At 57.8% G+C, this 17,710-nt stretch overlaps 1 protein-coding gene across 3 annotated transcripts in view; it reads right to left on the reverse strand.

Annotated features, from left to right (window-relative positions):
• The window catches only part of GNB1L (G protein subunit beta 1 like), a 74,912-nt gene that overhangs the window by 18,581 nt on the left and 38,621 nt on the right, over positions 1-17,710 (reverse strand). For all 3 annotated transcript variants that reach the window (XM_003814052.5, XM_034948969.3, XM_063603078.1), the window contains 3 exons: positions 13,762-13,924; positions 8,137-8,235; positions 3,478-3,693 (listed from right to left, as the gene is read on the reverse strand). In XM_003814052.5, coding sequence (XP_003814100.2) covers positions 3,478-3,693; positions 8,137-8,235; positions 13,762-13,924 — 478 coding nt within the window. The remainder of the gene's footprint in view (positions 1-3,477; positions 3,694-8,136; positions 8,236-13,761; positions 13,925-17,710) is intronic.

Genomic DNA, 17,710 nt, shown 5'->3' on the forward strand with positions numbered 1-17,710 from the left:
AAATGCCTGGAGCCACAGGCGTGTGGGGAGGTTTCCGTAGAAGTCCTGACCAGGGATCTTCACCTGTGGAGGCTGAGATGCCCAGTTCCTCCTGCCCAGCTCCTGCCCAGCAGCCTGGCTGTGCCTACCCACCAGCCAGGCGGCCACTGCCTGCAGGGACAGGAGCGACCCCACACCCACCTCAGCCATTCTCAGAAAGCAGTGACAGCATCAAGGTAAAGAAAACCAGGTTCAAGGACCAGCTTCCCGCAGGAAATGAGGATGATGCGGGAAGCCTGGTGTGGCCTCCTGGAGAAAGACTAGGGCCTGCTCCAGCCCTGTGTTCCTGAAGAAGAGGAGGACTGGTCCTGGCCCTGAGTGACAGCAGCCAGGGCCCTGCACTACCGTGCTCCTGATGGCAGATGGAAACATGTCCACGCCCTGCACAAGCCTCTCCTCCTGATGCGATGCACGGGGAGCTGACCCGGGGCCCTTTGGCCTCCCTCCTGGCTGCCCAGCAGCTCTGCTACTGCCCTCTAAAGGGAAGCCTCTGGCAGATGGCGCAGCAGCCACCACTGCTGTGCAGATGGGAGCGCAGCTGGGACACCTGGCCGTGTCTTGTGGGAGAGCCACGGTTGGTCCACTTCCCAGACCAGGGCTGCCTGGGGTGGGGGAGCCTCATTATTACTTAAAGGCCTAAGAATATGGCTGGCTGTAAATCAGTCCCCACTTCAAGGCTGTGGGCACTACCCCAAAATGTGGGAGGGAGAGGGCCTGCGTACCACCTGTATCTGATGACAACACAGGCTCTAACTGCGACAGCTGACGGGAAAGCCGCCTCAGCAAGGCAGGCTCAGGGCTCCAGTCACCACTTGACCCCGAGGCACCCTCAGGTGGTATCCTGATGTGGGCAGCCTCCTCGTCACCACCGTGGCCCCTGGCCAAGCCCCAGCCTGGACCTGGGCCTTCCAGGAAGGATCTCTGGCCACCAGTGGCTCTCGTAGCGCATGACCTCAGGTGCCAGGAATGCGTGGCGCGGCGAAGCCACCATCTGGTTCCGATTACCCATGCTCTGCTCCGGGAACCTCATTCGCGTCTCTACTCCCAGCACCCGCCGGGGGGAGACTGATCTGGGCTCATCAGAGGCTTCGGCAGGAGGGTGTGAGGGACACACAGCCGTGCCCACGTGGCTCTCAGCCAAGGAGTCACAGTGCAGGCGGTGGGTGAGGACACCTGTGGGTGCTGAGGACCTTAGGTCACCTTGCTTGCTCCCAGGTGGCAAGAACGCTCTCAGGCAGCTCACCTCCAAAAGCGCCCCCACAGGCTTTCTCTGAGGCTGGGGCTTTACAGAACCTGCGATCTCCAGGGCCTCTAGGATCAACGTTAAGATGTGACATTGGGCAGAGGGTGGCGCATCAGCCTCTCCGGCTCCCTGTCCCCTGTTCCTGGAGTCGCCTGTCCCCTCCCAGGCCTCCTCCTGGCCCATGCAACACAGGGCTCAGCAGGGGGAACGCCTCTCCTTCGATGTGCACCATGGGCCGATGCCCTGCCCAGCACGCCACAGCCACGCCAACCACTCCCTGTTCCTGGTTCTCCCTTCTGCTCTCACTTTCCAATTCATTAATACCTGGTCCCCCTTTTGCTTTAACTTTTCAATTCATCAATCCGGTCAAGTTCATCTCTGGACTGGAACATGCCCCATAAATTACAGTCTTAAGTTCCAGCAGCTGTTTCCCAAACACACCAGGAGAGACGAGGCAGATCTGGGCCTGGACGGCAGGAGGGCCCCTTCCTGGGGTCCTGGGCACAGAGGTGGAAACTGCAGAGAAGAGCCCTCCGGGGGCTCTCAGGGAAGCTGTCTGGGTCTTCAGCCCTTTGCTGTCAGGCTGGTGAAGGACAAGCCAGTGCCAAGTGAACACTGGACCCCATGGGGGCAGCCCTGCAGGATCCCTGCCAGGCTTGAGGAGGAGGGAGGGAGTGCGAGGGAGACGCCCCTTCCAGACATGCAGACCCAGCACCCAGAGTGGCTCAGCCTCCCAGCGCCCAGAGCAGCTCAGCTTCTAGCTGCTAAGAATGGGCATCATGATGATGACACATCCACCCACCACCCAGGCCTGCTAAGCCTTAGGAGACCCTTCCTTCCGGGGAGACATGAGAAGCTCTGCCGCTTACATCAGGGCCTTGTGCCCCCATCCCCAGGACAGCTGATGGATGGGTGATGGATGGACACAGCTCTCCTGCAAGTCTACCATGTGCCCGCACAGGTTGGTGATGCCCACAGGGCACTGGGGCCGCTCACAGAACCCTGCCCCTCTGTGTATCCTGGTCTCACCAGGGCATGTCCTTCCGCAGCTCTACCATGTGCTTCAAAGACTCTGGTGGTGCCCACTCAGGGGTGGGCCTGACGGACCCGAGGTGAACCCTCCCCGCCCCACAGGGGCCAGGGCTGGGCAAGCGTGAGGCGCAGCAGGCTTGCTGGGGCTGCCGGCAAGGCTGCCCTGCCTGGGGGGCCCGAGGAATGCCCTCTCTGTGGCCTCCTGTTGTACAGACAGCCTGGACCACAGCCCTACAGAGAAGGGCAGCCCCAGGCCCTGTCCTTGGTGAGGCTGGGAGCTGTTGCTGCTTCTGCCAGTAGTCACCTCACGGGACATGCAGCTCCCCCTGGAGGCCCTTCACCCACTAGACTGGGCAATCTGACCACTCGCTGGCTATGGGTCTCAGGCTTCCAAGACTTCTGGTGAATGGGGGCTCCTTGTCCACCCCCCAGAAGCCAGGATGTACCCAGGCCACACCCAGCACCTCATCTCCCATGGTCTCTGCAGCCCCTGAGACTTGCACCAGAGTGAGACCTGGACAGGAGACTCCCCTTGCCCCCACCAGCCTGACCTGATCCCTCCCATCCCAAACAGGGCCACGTGTAGGCCAGGCCACCCTGGAGCCACAGGCCCAGACAGGGACACCACGGTGCCCCTCGAGCCATGCCAGCCAGGAGAGCCCAGGAGACACCATGGGAAGATCTTCAGCAACCGCCAGGTGGCCCTGAGGCCTCCCAGCCTTCCTGCTGGGCTTTCCTGCTGCCCGTGAGCAATGGCCTCCCTCAGGCCAGCTCCAGACCACCACAGGGGCTGCAGCTCCTCGCAGTTTTCCACACTGGTTTTTTTTTTTTTTTGATTAATCAGTTCCTTACTGACCAAATTCCTCTGAGTTTTCACAAAGGGGTTTGAGTATTCCTGGACTCTGCGTGCCTTTCTCTAGATGGACAAGATGTGACGGCATGAACCCGAGGTCTGGGCGAAACCCAAACCATGTGAATGGTCTGCCAGCGCCCACGCCCCCTTCTTCCTGCGCCAGCCATGGACAGCCCCCCTGCACCCGCCTCCAAGTGATTAATTAGCCAGGGATCTGCAACAACTCCTCTTCATGCCTAAATATTGTTTCAGCCTATCAGACTGTTAGTGCAGAGCAGGATAAATGAGACCCGGGGCCCGGCGCACTGACCTGCAGGGCTTGCTGCCCGTCCAGGCTCCAGACAGCCAGCGCCTTCCCCGCGGAGCCTGAGATGCCCCTGGCCTTCTGGGAGTCAAAGTCAAGGTCCATGACGGGCTCCTCATGGCAGGCGATGCGGCTGCACATCTTCTGCTCAGAGACGTCCCACAGGACCACCGATCCATCCTCATAGCCGGCCAGAAGGAGTGGGCGGGAGCTGCAGTCGGCCTGTGGGGAACAGCAGAGCAGTCAGCTCCTGGAAGGACCCTGACTCCAGTGAGTTTCGGGGAAGAAGGGGCTCTGGAAATTCCTGCCCCTCCTGCTGGCTGGGGCTGTTTCCCATGTCTTCCACGTGGCTGCCACAGCTCAGAAGCTCTGCACCGCCAGTGCCCTCCCACACAGCCCCTGGATGGCTGATGCTGTCAGCATGGGACTGGCACGGCTGCCTTTAGGGCACCCCAAGGACATAGGGGCAGAGGGCAGAGAGCCAAGCCCAAGGCCTCCCACTGCTGTACCACTTCTCACCAGCCCTGCAACCTGCATGTGCCCACCCTGGGTTCTGCCCAAAGGGGTGATGCTGGGCACCCACCAGCCACTGTGAGTGCTGCCGACCCTCTCCACTTCTCCCATGCACAGGGACCTGTCCTCCTGCCTCCTTTCCCCAGGCCTAAGATGTGTGGCCACCACTTACTGGGGCTGGTCACCTGTCTAGAGCCGCCAGCCAGAAGAAACCGTGAGCTCCATCTCCATGAAAAATGAACTCTCTGTGCTTTGTCAGCGTGGCTGCCGAAGCCCCTGCCCCTGAAGCCTGGTGCGAGCCGCCCGAGCTCTTGTGATGAATGAGGGCGCGGGTCAGAGGGCTCCAAGCCCTGGGCAGACACCTCGTTTGTTAAGCCTCTGGAATAATTGCAGGAGGAGAGCACTGCAGGATTCCGCATCACCCTGGGGACACAGCCGTCAGTCCCCGGCACCAAGAATGACAGCCCAGAGAAACCTGGCATGGCTGAGCAAGGAGACCTGGGGGAGCCAGAAGGCACCAGGGCGTGTGCCTAACAAAGGGATGCTGAGTCCTCAGACACCACAAGGACCAGGGCTCGCTGCATCAGAAGGCTGGTGATGGGAACCGGGGTAGCCAGGCCCGGAGCCCGAGGCCAACTGCCCTGACCTGGAGGGGATGGCCATGCCAGGGACAGAAGGACACTCACTGTGCCCTGCAGGATGTGGGCATGTGAACCCGAGGCCAGAGCTGGTCCAGTGGTCCTCATACATGTCCCTGGAAAAGACTTGTAAAACCACTGGGTTCTAATAACAGAGTTCACACAGACAAAACTGAGAAGAGTGAGGCTCCAGGAGGAGGCAAGTGGCGGTCAGTGTGTCTTCTCCCGGGGCACCTCCTCCCAGGCCTCATCCCAAGTCATGCCCCGCTGCCAGAGTCCACATTGTCCCTGGGAGGCAGGGCTGCCCCAGGGCCCCGAGTGTACTCAGCCCCCTGCCCCTCCCTGCAGAAGTCCTGGCCACGCTCCTGCGTGTGCTGTTTTATCCCTGGGAGGAGTTCCATGTTGGCACCTTTCAGATCACCTGCTGGGAAATGAGGCGTGCAGGGACCCACAGTACTTTCCTTCCAAACATGGGCACCATGCCCTCTGCACAGAAGCTCCTTGCAGGCAGCCCTGGCTCCCTAGAAGGGCCTCCCCCTGGTAAGTGGTGTGTCTGAACTCACAGTGGGTGAGGGCCAGGCGAGAGCAGCGGGGAACACTCTGCATCCCAACCAGGAATGCAGGCCAACCCCAGAAGCTGACTCCAAAGACTCTCCTCATTGGACCCACTCCCCTCAGGCAGCACTCTGTGGTGGCACCTGTTCCCAGCCTGTGCCACCCTCCTCCCCGGCACTTTCCTCCACTGCAGGAGCTGAGACTGCTTGGGGCTGCTCCCATCACCGATGTCCTTCTGGCAGTCTCAGAGCCTAGAGCCTGTGTGAAGCCACTGCCTCTGAATTCAGATGCCATGGCCAACGCAGGGACTGTGTGTGTGACTGACCCGCCTGTCGTGGTGCCACAGGGTGGCTGGAGCAGAAGCCAACCTGGCCTGGAGGGGCTTGCCCTGTGGTTGCCAGCCCCTGCTATGCCCCTGGTCCCTGCAGCCCCCTAGTGACAGATACCACAGGCCGGGCAGTCCTCTTGTGGCTGGAGCACTTCGGTGCCCACAGCCTTGATGCTGCCTGACCTCTGCAGGGGAGAGGATCTGAAGTCTCCTGGACCTGTTCTTCTCTGCCCCCTCCCTGCCCGCAGATGAGACCTGGAGGCCAGGCCTCATTCTGCACCCCTCCCATTGACTGGCACCCCCAGAGGGACACAGCAGGTCGGGGGCTGTGGGAAGCCCTCCATGCACCATACCCCAAGAAGCAGGGCAGGGCTGGCTGGAGTGGCCCCTGCCCTGAGGGCTATGCCAGTGACTGCCTCAGGCTTGACGTAGGTCCTGACCTTTTATATATTAATAGCAATTATTCTTATGTTGCAGGTCAGCTGCTTAGAGGAGCAAAATAAGAATATACTAAAAATTAAAAATTAAAAAAAATTTTAAATAAATAAAAATGTGATTGCCCCCAAAAAAAGAAAACCCTCAATGTTTCAGAAAAAAAAAAAAAAGCAAGTCAGGCCACTGTGCCACAATTGGATTGATAAATTATAACCTGACCCTCAGGCTTGGGGATGGAAAAGGGAACATGTGGAGTTAATGTCGGCTTTTCTTAGCGGAATGCTTCACGCTGGATCTCCATCACCAACAGAAACACGATTTGTCCTCTGTCAACTACATTAATTACCTTAACAAGTTTGTACATCCCTTTCTACGCATTTTTCTGTTGGAATTTTACAAGATTGTGCAATGACCCACGTTTCCCAAGGGGTGGAACAGGAGCCGTGCAGACTCGGACACCCTTCCCCAGGACCTGGATGCCCTGCCCACTGCCTGCGGGGTTGCAGCCTTGGGGGGCGTTTTTCCTCCCAGCGGAGCCCCTGTCAAGCCCTTGGAGGAGCCTTGTGTGGGCACATGGAGCCCAGTGACCCAGGCTCTGCTGCAGTCCCTGTGGCCCGGCTGTGAGCCTGCTGGCGCCGTTTCATCATCTCAGGTGAGCCTCCCGGAAGCCACCCTGCCTCCTGTGAGGGCTTCTCCCCAAAAGGCCACAGCCACAGAAGCAGCACCACAGGATCAGTCCACGGGAGACCCCAAATTCCAAGTGAACCTTCTCACTCAAGAAACCACAGGGGGAAGCTGACTGCAGTAAGGGGCGCCCACTTTCTGGTCACGTGGAGAGAGAGAAAAGCTGGGGGCAGGGACTCTGGGGGTACCCATCCTGGTGGGCCTTGCAGGGCATGCAGATGCCCACAAACTGCACAGGCCCGTCCAGTCTCGCTCTCATGAGGAGGTCAAAGAGGCAGCGAGCCAGAGTCACCTCCCGGTAAAGGCCCAGCCCAGGGCAGTTCTCAGAGCCAAACAGAAAAGGAGGGTGCCTGGGCCGGGCGCGGTGGCTCACGCCTGTAATCCCAGCACTTTGGGAGGCCGAGGCGGGCGGATCACGAGGTCAGGAGATCAAGACCATCCTGGCTGACATGGTGAAACCCCGGCTCTACTAAAAATACAAAAAATTAGCCGGGCGTGGTGGCGGGCGCCTGTAGTCCCAGCTACTCAGGAGGCTGAGGCAGGAGAATGGCGTGAACCCAGGAAGCGGAGCTTGCAGTGAGCAGAGATCGCGCCACTGCACTCCAGCCTGGGTGACAGAGCAAGACTCCATCGCAAAAAAATAAATAAATAAATAAAATAGAAAAGGAGGGTGCCTGGCATGACTTAGGGCCTGGGAAGAGTGCTGCTGGTGACCCCTTACCGTGGGCTTCCGAGGCAGCTCAGGGCTGAGGGGCTCTTTGCAAGTGAATGCACGGGATCACTTGCTCTGCAGCCCTGGACATGAGCGGCCCCGAGGAGGGCAGCTACACCTTGAGCCAGTGCTGGCCTGAAGGGTGATGAGGGAGGAGACTGGCCTCGAGGAAGCTGTGCTGCATGGAGGCAGCTGGCCCAGAAGAGTCCCTCCCAGCAACCCCGACCTGTGCCCCGGCTGATGCCTTCCAACCCTGTCTAACCACAAAGAACAGTTGAGAAGGAAGGAAATGTTCATGGATCAGAAATTCCAAATGTGGCCTCAGGGAATGTCATTGTGTTAAGTCCACTCCTGCCTCTAAGAGGCAAAGAAGTAACAAAAATCAATCCTAAGCAAAGCGGGGGCCGTGCAGGCTTGCTGCAGTTAGTCAGCGTGGCCTGCCCTGCCCTAAGCACGGCCCAAGTACTGAGGCGCTGGCAGACCCCACTGTCCCCTCCTCACCGCTCACTGGAGGGCACCACGAGCTGCGGGGTGAGCCCACCGGAGCTTGCAAAGGACGAGGACCTGCTGCCACTGCTGCTGGCTGAAGCCAGGCCTCTCCTGGGGCGCTGACAGGAGGCCCCTTGCAGCAGCAGGAAGCAGAGGGCCGTGGGGACACTGAGGCAGCTGCACAGGTTCCCTGCGGCAGGGGGGTGGGGTGTTGCCTGAGTGGCTTGACGATAAATCAGATCCTGAATGGAGCATGACTCATGGCCGTGGGTGTGGCCGGCAGGGCGTGGCTGGTGCACGCGGGGCCTTACCTGCCACAGCCGCAGGCACATGGGCATGCCCAGCTTGGCATCTGCCTTCGGCTTCAGGGCGCACACTGACGTCTTGGATGGCATCTCCAGAATCTGAACCTGACAGTAAGAAAACAAGTTGATTTGGGCCGTCGCCAAGTCGAGTCTGCGCTATACAAACAAGAGACACTTAAGGCGATTAGCCAGGGCTGCTGTGAGTTTCTGTCTGCTCCCCTCCCCGTGGGCACCTGGGAGCCCAGGCTCCTAATTAGGCTGCATGGGCCCTTGCAAAACGCTCTCACTGTTCCCAGGTCACCGCCTGGCAGCTGCCCCAGCCTCTCCCGACGTTACCGTGCACGCTGAGCAGGAGGCTGGTTCACTGGCCCCTGACAGAGCCCACCGATTCTCTCTCCTTCCTGGTGTAGGCTTTACATACGAACCAATGTGAGTGATCTCAGGCATAGCCATGGTTCTAAGACTCGCCCAGGAGCACCTAGGGATTTGCCACCCACTTGAGAAATGAATGTGATGTGCGTCCTCTGAGGGCAGCTCCGGGAAACCTGGCTCCCCCACCTGGACACCCCGGTGTCCCCTGTGCATCAAGGCTGCATTCCACGTCCCCTGAACACAGGCCAGGGCCCCCCTACACCTGGGCTGGGAGATGTGCCATGCCGGCTTGTGGGGTGTAGGCTCGCTGGTCACACATCTCCTGAACAGCCAGGTCAGGGGATGGCCGAGGCCACAAGCAGCAGACTGCCAGGTGGTTCTGCTGGAATCCAGGTCCGCCTGCACCCTCTGCCCTAGCTCTGGGAACTGGGGAGGCTCAGCCAGCACTGAATTTCCCCAGGTACGAGCGAGAGCAGCTCACTGGCCCCTGACAGAGCCCGCTGATTCTATCTCCTCTGTCTGCTTCTCCTTCCTGGTGCATGTTTTACATAGGAACCACTTGGAATGAGCTACCGATAACACAGCAATAATATCAATGCACAGCCACCTTGGACAGAGCCTGGCATACATGGGGCATCACCCAGTTTACACACAAGGAGTCCAAGCCCCTGAGGCTGGGGGCTCTGAGTAGGCAGAACTCATACCAGTTGGTCCAGCGGTCTCTGGCCCCTCTATTCTCCTGAGCCAGGCAGAGGGATCGTGTCTTAGGGGCCTCTGCCTGTGTGGGTGAGAAGCTTGCTGCCCTCACTAACCCACACAGAACAGGCCCGGGACCCCAAGTCTGAATCCCAGATCTGCCACAGGCATGCTGGGGGTGTGCTGAGGTCACCTCCGGGCAGGGCAGAGAGCTGGGCCCACAGCCCGGTCCTTCCGGCTACAGAGACCTGCTGAGGCGCCCACCTCCAGTACACGGACCAGGGCCACGGCGCTTCTTGTGCAGGCTGCTCTTGCCAGGGGCCCCCACAGCAGCTCAGCCTCTGCCAGCAGGGCTTCTGCTCCACTCAGCACCAGGAGCTTAGCCTCTGACAGCAGGGCTTCTGCTCCACTCAGCACCAGGAGCTCAGCCTCCAACACAGGGCTTCAGCCCCACTCAGCACCAGGGATGGCTCACAGATCTAGGCCCCACACAAACGCATGCACACACACATGCATGGGTAACATGTACACACCTGCACACACAAATAGAGCCTCCTGCCCATCAAGCCCAGAAACCAGGGGCCTCAGGGGGAGCCAACCATCTGACGAAAGGGGCCCCCGGGGAACAAACAGAGCAACATAATGAAGAGGGCAAAAAAGAACTCAGTAATGGGAGAGGTGATTATAGTCAGGAACCAAGAGGCTCAGTGACGGTGAGACCAGGCCTGCGAGCTCTGGGGAAGGTTGTCAAGCCTGAACTCCAAAGCCGGCCAAAATGGTAAGCAGGAGGGTAAAACAGAGGTCTCCGTGGACACCAAGGATTCCTTGCGGAAAAACCGCTCAAGGAGAAGCTCTAACAACATGGAAATATAGGAACATTGATGTCCAAAAACCAAGACGAGGTGCCACTGAGCCTGGCACAGAAGAACGTGGAGAACCCAGGAGAAGCTGGGGCGGGCTTAGCCGTTCTTTGTCTTCTGCAAGTAACAGCAACTCCGGGACAGGGTTCCTCCTCTTAGAATCAGCATGGCCACTGAGTGAAGAGCTAGAGACAGCAGGGCGGCCTGCAAGGACCAGAGTTATGACCCATGTGCCACCTCTGTGATCCCAGCTAAGGGAGCAGCGGCAAGCTGTCATTGGGTGTTGCCACCATTGTCCCTTTGCTGTTTTCAGGAAGGGTCTGTGAGAGCCACCGTCAGGGCTGTGGGGAGGGTCTGGGAGGGTGTAGACCACACTGCCTGGCTCACTCCCCACATTTCCAAATGATACGGGAGAGGGGCAGGGAAGTGCTGGGAAGGGAAGTCCCCTGGCAAGGGCTCCACCCCTGGGCCTGTCCCTATAGACCTAGGTGAGGACAGGCACTCCTGCCTTCGCACCCAAATGCTGCATTTCCCAAGACCACCCTGGCTCACCACACCCCCATTCTGTGCCTTTAAAAACCCCCAAGACCCTAGCAAGCAGAGACACAAGTGGCTGGACGTTGAGAGGACGTTGAGGGGAGCACGGTGGTGGAAGAGCACACCGACAGAGGCTGGCATGCTGGCAGGCCATCGACCAGCGAGCGGAATGAGGTGGAATCTGGCCGGGCAGTTGGAGGAGAGCCCAGGCCACCCAGCAGCCCAACTCCAGGGGAAAACCCTCTCCCTGCTGGCTCCCTCATCTGCTGAGAGCTACTTCCACTCAATAAAACCTTGCACTCATTCTCCAAGCCCATGTGTGATCCAATTCTTCCAGTACACCAAGGCAAGAACCCCAGGATACTGAAAGCCCTCTGTCCTTGCAATAAGGCAAGGGTCTAATTGAGCTGACTAATACAAGCCACCTATGGACAGCTAAACTAAAAGAGCACCCTGTAACACACACTCACTGGGGCTTCAGCTGTAAACATTCACCCCTAGACACTGCTGTGGGGTCGAAGCCTCACAGCCTGCCTGTCTGTATGCTCCCCTAGAAGTTTGAGCAGTGGGGCACCGAGGAAGCGAAACACACTTCCATTGCACGCCCCGGGAGGGGATAAGGGAACTTTTCCCGTTTCATGACCTGTTTTCCCCATATTAAATTGAGAAGTTTTGTTTTGTTTTAAAGTCAGAGTCTCACTCTGTCACCCAGGCTGCTGCCATCACAGCTCACTGCAGCCTTGAACTCCTGAGCTCAAGTAACCCTCCCACCTCAGCCTCCCCAGTAGCTGGGACTACAGGTGTGCAGCCACCAGGCCCAGCTAACTTTTTGCAGAGATGGAGTCTCACTGTGTTGCCCAGGCTGGTCTTGAATTCCTGGGTTCCTCCTGCTTCGGCCTCCTGAGTAGCTGGGACTATGATTTCCTACTTTTTGCACTCCTCTGTGCCAGATTTCTTAAAATAAGATCTGTTCTTCTTGTCGCTATATCAGGAGGATGGGCTAGTTCCAGCAGTTAATGGGGTGGGGAGGTAGGGGACTTAAGCCAGGGGCAGGAGGAGCCGCCCTGAGCACACCTGTGCCTCTGTGGGGTGGGGAGGGCTGCAGAGGAGGCAGGCACTGGCTACACAGCCTACACGGCCATACACAGTCCCCAACCAAGGAGGGCCTGTCTCAATTTGGGCTCAAAAAGACCCCTCTGGGGACAGTGAGGGGACATCAAGGGCAAAGGACTTGAGCAGGCCAGTGAGGGCAGGGGCAAAAGACGGGGAGAGGAGGGGTGCAGTGAGGGCAGAACCCAGGGCAGCCCTGATGCCCCACTCTGGGCACTGCAGGAGGGAGCAGGGGTGGCAGCACCTTGAACCACATCCTGGGTGCAGGGGAGCGGTGAGCCCTGGGCCTGAGCACCAGAGGTACACACCACGTCCACCTGGCCTGGGTCCTCAGCCCGGGGCTGTCCCTGCCTGCGCCTGTACTTGGAGCCTCCTACAGACACCCATGAGCTTTCCGCCTGGCACCTGACTGCAACTTTTGTTTCCAGAAGGAAAAATGTTAGGTTTGGGCAAGTGTGGCCACCCAGCCGGCCGAGTGGGGTGGGAGTGCGGCTCCCTGGGCGTTGTCTGGGTGCAGGCCAGTGAGGCTTTCTCCCGCCCAGTCTGACAGATTCCAGGTGGGAATGTGGAAAGCAACTGTTTTCCCAGGATGTGCGAGGTCCCCAGACAGGCTGCCCCGGGAAAAGACATGCTGCCCCACAGGGAGAGCTGAAAGCCAGGAGGAGGGTTAGACAGCCTTGAGCACAGGGGACGTGTGGCCGGGGGCAGCGCAGGCTGACCGAGTGCTGGCTGGCGGCCTGGGGGTGGCTGAGACCAGCGCATGGAGCACAGCAGGCCAAGGGAAGAGCTGACTCAAACTCCTGCAGCATTCCTGTGGGTCTGTAGACCTTGGGTCCCGGGGGAGGAAGCACGCCCCTCTTTCTCACATAAATACAACTTGTAACAGGTTTTTTGGCAGATTGGCAAGAAAAGTGTATGTAGCTCCTAATTGGTTATTTAAATGCAATGAACAAATAAATGCCTGTTCCTATCTCATTATTTCTGTACTGGATCTGCCTGAAGACAGAACGACTCTCCTTGGGCAGGGGCCAAGCCCAGCTGTGCGTGGGGGCCGTCCTGCCCAGTATCAGCCCCAAAGACTGCCGGGGTACAGCGAATGGGGAGGACTCGGCAGTGGGCATGGACAGTAGCCCCCACATGTGCGCCCCCTACTCCATGGTATGTCCTCCCCATGCCCCGCCCTCGGGCCACCATGCCCCACTCACCAGGTGGGACAGTCGCCACTCAAAGGCTCTTCTCTGATTTCCCTTCAGCTCCCCCAAGAGCTGAGCCTCCAGCCACACCCTCCTCCACTATGACACCCTCCCCGCACATCTTGGGCACCCCTCCCTTGGCAGACCCTGCCTCCTGTGCCACTGGGGGTGTGGATACCACTGTCCAGCTGGGCCAGTCCTGTGTTACCAACACCTCTGGTCATTCTGGCCTAAGCTCCACCTAACAGTGGCCTCCCTGCTTGGTGATCCCCCCACCCCCTGGGTGTTCCCTAGTTCACCTTTCCCGTGAGGACTGTGATCACCACCTTGTGCCTGCACTCACCCATCCCAGCCCTGGTTCTGTGCCCTGAGATACCACCCTCCCTGCTGCCCTGGCTCAGCCCTCCCCAGGCCTCCAACTTCACCAGGGACTTGGTCTCTCTCCCACCGCCTCCTGCCAGCTGCCCCGGAGCGTTCCTCCCACTTGGGTCTAAGGTCCTCAGGGCCTGAGCAGTCTCTCCCCTGCCGTTCCTGCCGGCCTCGGGCCTCCATGCTTGGCCATCACACGCCACTGTCCTCCATGTGCAGAACCATGCTGGGTGCCCAGGCCTCTAAAACACCGGCCCCTCCCCCAACGCCTCCTGATTCTCCCACTGCCCTGGGAGGATGGCTCATCAGCAAGGCCACCCCAAGGGGACAGGCCCAGGCCTAGCCGGCTGTGCATCAGCCCCAGCTGCTGGAGCTGCTGTCAGGTGGGCGGCTCCATGGAGTCCTGTGGGTAGGCGCAGGCGCCTCCTAACCAAGTGCAGAGGATGAGCACAACTGTTTGGAGAACATGGGGCCTCAGGCAGGCTGGCTCTCACCTCGTCACTGCCCTTCCCTGGCACGGCAAGCATCCAGCGTGGCTGGCCCCCGGCCAGGATGCTGCTCCGGCAGAAGCCCACACTCTCCAAGCACACGGAGTCTACGACAGCGCTCCTGCCCTCCGCGAGGTCCCACAGGCACAGCTTCAGGTCCCGGCCCTGACTGCCAGACAAAGAGGAGACAGGCCTGAGACTCCCCTTCACAAGTGTCAGCTCCCATGGCCCCTGCAGCGGAAGGAAGGCAAGGCCATGTTTCCAGAGAGTGGGTGCCGTGAGCTTGGATCATCGCAGGTCGGGAGCCTCAGCTTAGGAAGGGCCTCACCGCTCTGGAATTGACACTTGAGCCAGCACCAAAGTGCCCGAGGCCAGGACATGCAGTGGATCAAGGCTGTGGACCGATGGCTGTCCAGCGTGGCCCCGGGGTGGGGGACACCAACCCTGCAGTGCTGCACAGCACAGAGAGCAAACTTCACTGTGTGCACCCTAAAATCAGCAAACACTCAGGGTGCCAGGACCCCAGGAAGGACTGCAGACTGTGACAACGGGGAGAACAGAGGGGAGCCAACCTGAGGCATTTTGGGGTAGTGCTCATGACTAGATGCTTATGAGGTTAAAGACAAAAATAACTGTGCAGAAACTGTTCCAGTGGGTGAATTAGTTTCTCAGAGGGGTGCAGGTTACAGTTCTGAATCCTCTCCATGTGTACACCTGGTAGAACAGATGAGGAAACCAGTGGTGGCTCACGGGCCCGGGGTCTCACCAAAGGGAGATGTGACAAAGAGGCACAGGGGAGACATGGGCCGGCGGAGTCGAATTAGAATTGTAAAGTCAATATGAGCAACGAGTGTTTGAGCAGATGCACAGACAGAAATGAGTACAGACGGGTGTGTAAGCACAGGTCAGCGGGCACCCAGGCGTCTCCCGGTGCTGTCCACTGAGAACACCTAGAAGCAATGACCACACCTAACCCAAGTCTTGGTTTCTTATGCTGTTCTCCAAAAACAGGAACCAGGGCTCTGGAGAAATGGCTGAGTCTGGGATGGAGTGGAGGAAAACCAAGAGGAGTCTCAAGCATCCTGTAGTGCCAGGCAATGAGAAATGCTTCAAAAATAAAATAAGGCTGGGTGCAGTGGCTCAACGCCTGTACTCAGCACTGTGGGAGGCCAAGGCAGGTGGATCACCTGAGAGGTCAGGAGTTCAAGACCAGCCTGGCCAACATGGTGAAACCCCGTCTCTACTAAAAACACAAAAAAATCAGCTGGGTGTGGTGGCACGCGCCTGTAATCCCAGCTACTTGGGAGGCTGAGGCATGAGAATTGTTTGAACCCGGGAGGCAGAGGTTGTGGTGAGCCAAGATTGCACCATTGCACTCCAGCCTGGGTGACAAAGCAAGACTCTGTCTCAATAAATAAATAAAAATAAAATAAAGACTGGGTGCTGTGGCTCACACCTATAATCCCAGCACTTTGGGAGGCCAAGGCAGGAGGATTGCTTGAGCCCAGGAATTCCAGATCAGCCTGGGCAAAATAGTGAGACCCCTATTTCTACAAAAGACACAAAAATTGGCCAGGCATGGTGGTGCGTGCCTGTAGTCCCGGCTACTCAGGAGGCTTAGGTGGGAGGATTGCTTGAGCCTGGGAGGTGGAAGCTGCAGTGAGCCATGATCGAGTGACTGTGCTCCAGGAGACCCTGTCTCAAAAAATAAAATAAAAATAAAAAAGGATCGGGGATGTCAGAAGGACACGGACTCTGAAGCTGGAACAATCTGAGAAATCAAATAAATCATGGTGGTATTAGATTTTAGCCCAAAGAAAGAAGTAAATCTGCATGAGCCCATCCTCATGAGTGAATGTGTATTATGTATCAGAAAGAAGGAATAAACCTTCCTTCCAGCTTCCTATATTCCAGTTAAAGTAGAAATCTGCCATGGCTGGGAGCGATGAGGGAAACGAGAATACCCCAGTAACAACAGGTGCAGGCAGAGTCCACAGATGGATGCTAAAATCAGCGGCAAAAGGGTAAGGGTCTCAACATGTTGCCCAGGCTGGTCTCAAACTCCTCGGCTTAAACGATCCTCCCATCTCGGCCTCCTGAGTAGCTGTAACTACACTCCCCAGATGTTAGTAATTACTGCAGTGGTTTTAACACAGGGCCACACATCCTTGGCTCTCCTCCCCCCAGGAGGTGAAGCTTCCTTTTCCCTTTGCATGTGGACTGCAGCTAGTAAGCAAAAGCTATACCTTGACAGTGGAGTCAGGCAGACACTTCCTGCCCCAGTGACCAGGGTTGTCCCCCCCAAGCCATGGGCCATCAGGGACCCATGTGTTCAGCATGGACTCCGGGATGATAGGATGAGAAACCTCACTTCTGTGGGTTTCTTCCCAAAACCCATCACCCCAGTCTTAACCTGAGAAAATATCAGACAAACCCAACCTGAGGGGCATTCTACAAAACATCGGGGCAGTAACTCTTCAAAAGTGTCAGCTAGGTGCAGTGGATCACACCTGGAAGGTGGAGGTGGGAGGATTGCTCGAGCCCAGGAGTTCAAGACCAGTCTGGGTAACATAGTGAGACTCCATTTCTACAAAAAATTTTTTTTAAATTAGTCAAGCTTGGTGGCGTGCACCTGCAGTTCCAGCTACTCAGGGGGCTGAGGTAGGAGAATTGCTTGAGCCTGGGAGATTGAGGCTGCTGTGAGCTGTGATCACACCACTGCACTCCAGCCTTGGTGACAAAGCAAGACCCTGCCTCAAAAAAAAAAAAAAGACCAAAATGTTGAGGTCACAAAAATAAGTGATCACACACCAAAAGGGACTAAGGAGACGTGACAGCTCAGAGGATCCTGGAGCAGAAATGTCACTGGTGGACAAACAGAAGAAATTGAAACAAAGTCTGGGTGCCAGTTATTATCATGCACCCATGCTCTGCCAGGAGGGCCGTGCGGTGTGCGGTGTGCAGTTGCGGTTGTGGTGTCCACGCCACAGAGAATTCAGCACCACAAAGGCCGATCTGGGCAACTCGGTCCCGTCCAAATCTCCATTGGGGTTTTGGAGAACCTGCCAAACTGATGTCAAAATGTACCTGGACATTTGGAGCACAAAGACGTGCACAGCCCCCGTGGCTCTGCTAGGCGGCAAGGCTCAACATGACACTGCAGGGAGGCCGAGATGGGGGTGTCCTCAGCATGGGGAGGGGCCAGGGCCAAGGGAGGGGAGGTGTGGCTGCACACCATGCTCATATGGAGGGAACCCATGTAAGCCCTGTGGGGAGTGGAGGACTGACTTGTTTTTCCAGGAACTTTAACATTTTTTTTCTTTGAGACAATATCTTGATTTGTTGCCCAGGATGGAGTGCAGTGGGGTGATCACAGCTCACTGCAGCCTCAAACTCCTCCCTCAGATGATCCTCCCACTTCAGCCTCCCAAGTAGCTGGGACTACCAGCATGTGCCACCACACCCAGCTAATTTTTGTATTTTTTGTAGAGACAAGATTTCACTATGTTTCCCAGGTTGGTCTCGAACTCTGGGCCCAAGCACACCTCAGCCTCCCTAAGTGCTGGGATTACAGGAGTGAGCCACTGTGCTCAGCTTAACTTTTTATTTTGAATCAGTTTTGAACTCACAGGACAGTTGTGAGAACAGCACGAAGACCCCCTATGCCTCCTGCTGCAGTGGCCTGCTTCTCCCAGCCCCTCCTAGCCCTGTGCACACAGGTGAGCCTCTCACCAAGAACTCCACCTTGTCAACACCGCATTCTGACCAAGGGTGAGCCCCAACAGCCCACAGCCATCCTGGGGCGTCGTGGCCTGTGTGGGGCCTCGCGGGGCCCCGGCTGCCTCTGCCCCCTGCATGGCCCCTTCTCTCTCCCTGTCTCTGCCTCTCTCTCATGTCTTTGCACTCCTTCCTTCCCTGGGGACGAGGCCCAGGCCCATATTCCTCAGATGACACC

The sequence above is a fragment of the Pan paniscus genome, chromosome 23, assembly GCF_029289425.2.
Source record: "Pan paniscus chromosome 23, NHGRI_mPanPan1-v2.0_pri, whole genome shotgun sequence".
NCBI lineage: Eukaryota > Metazoa > Chordata > Mammalia > Primates > Hominidae > Pan > Pan paniscus.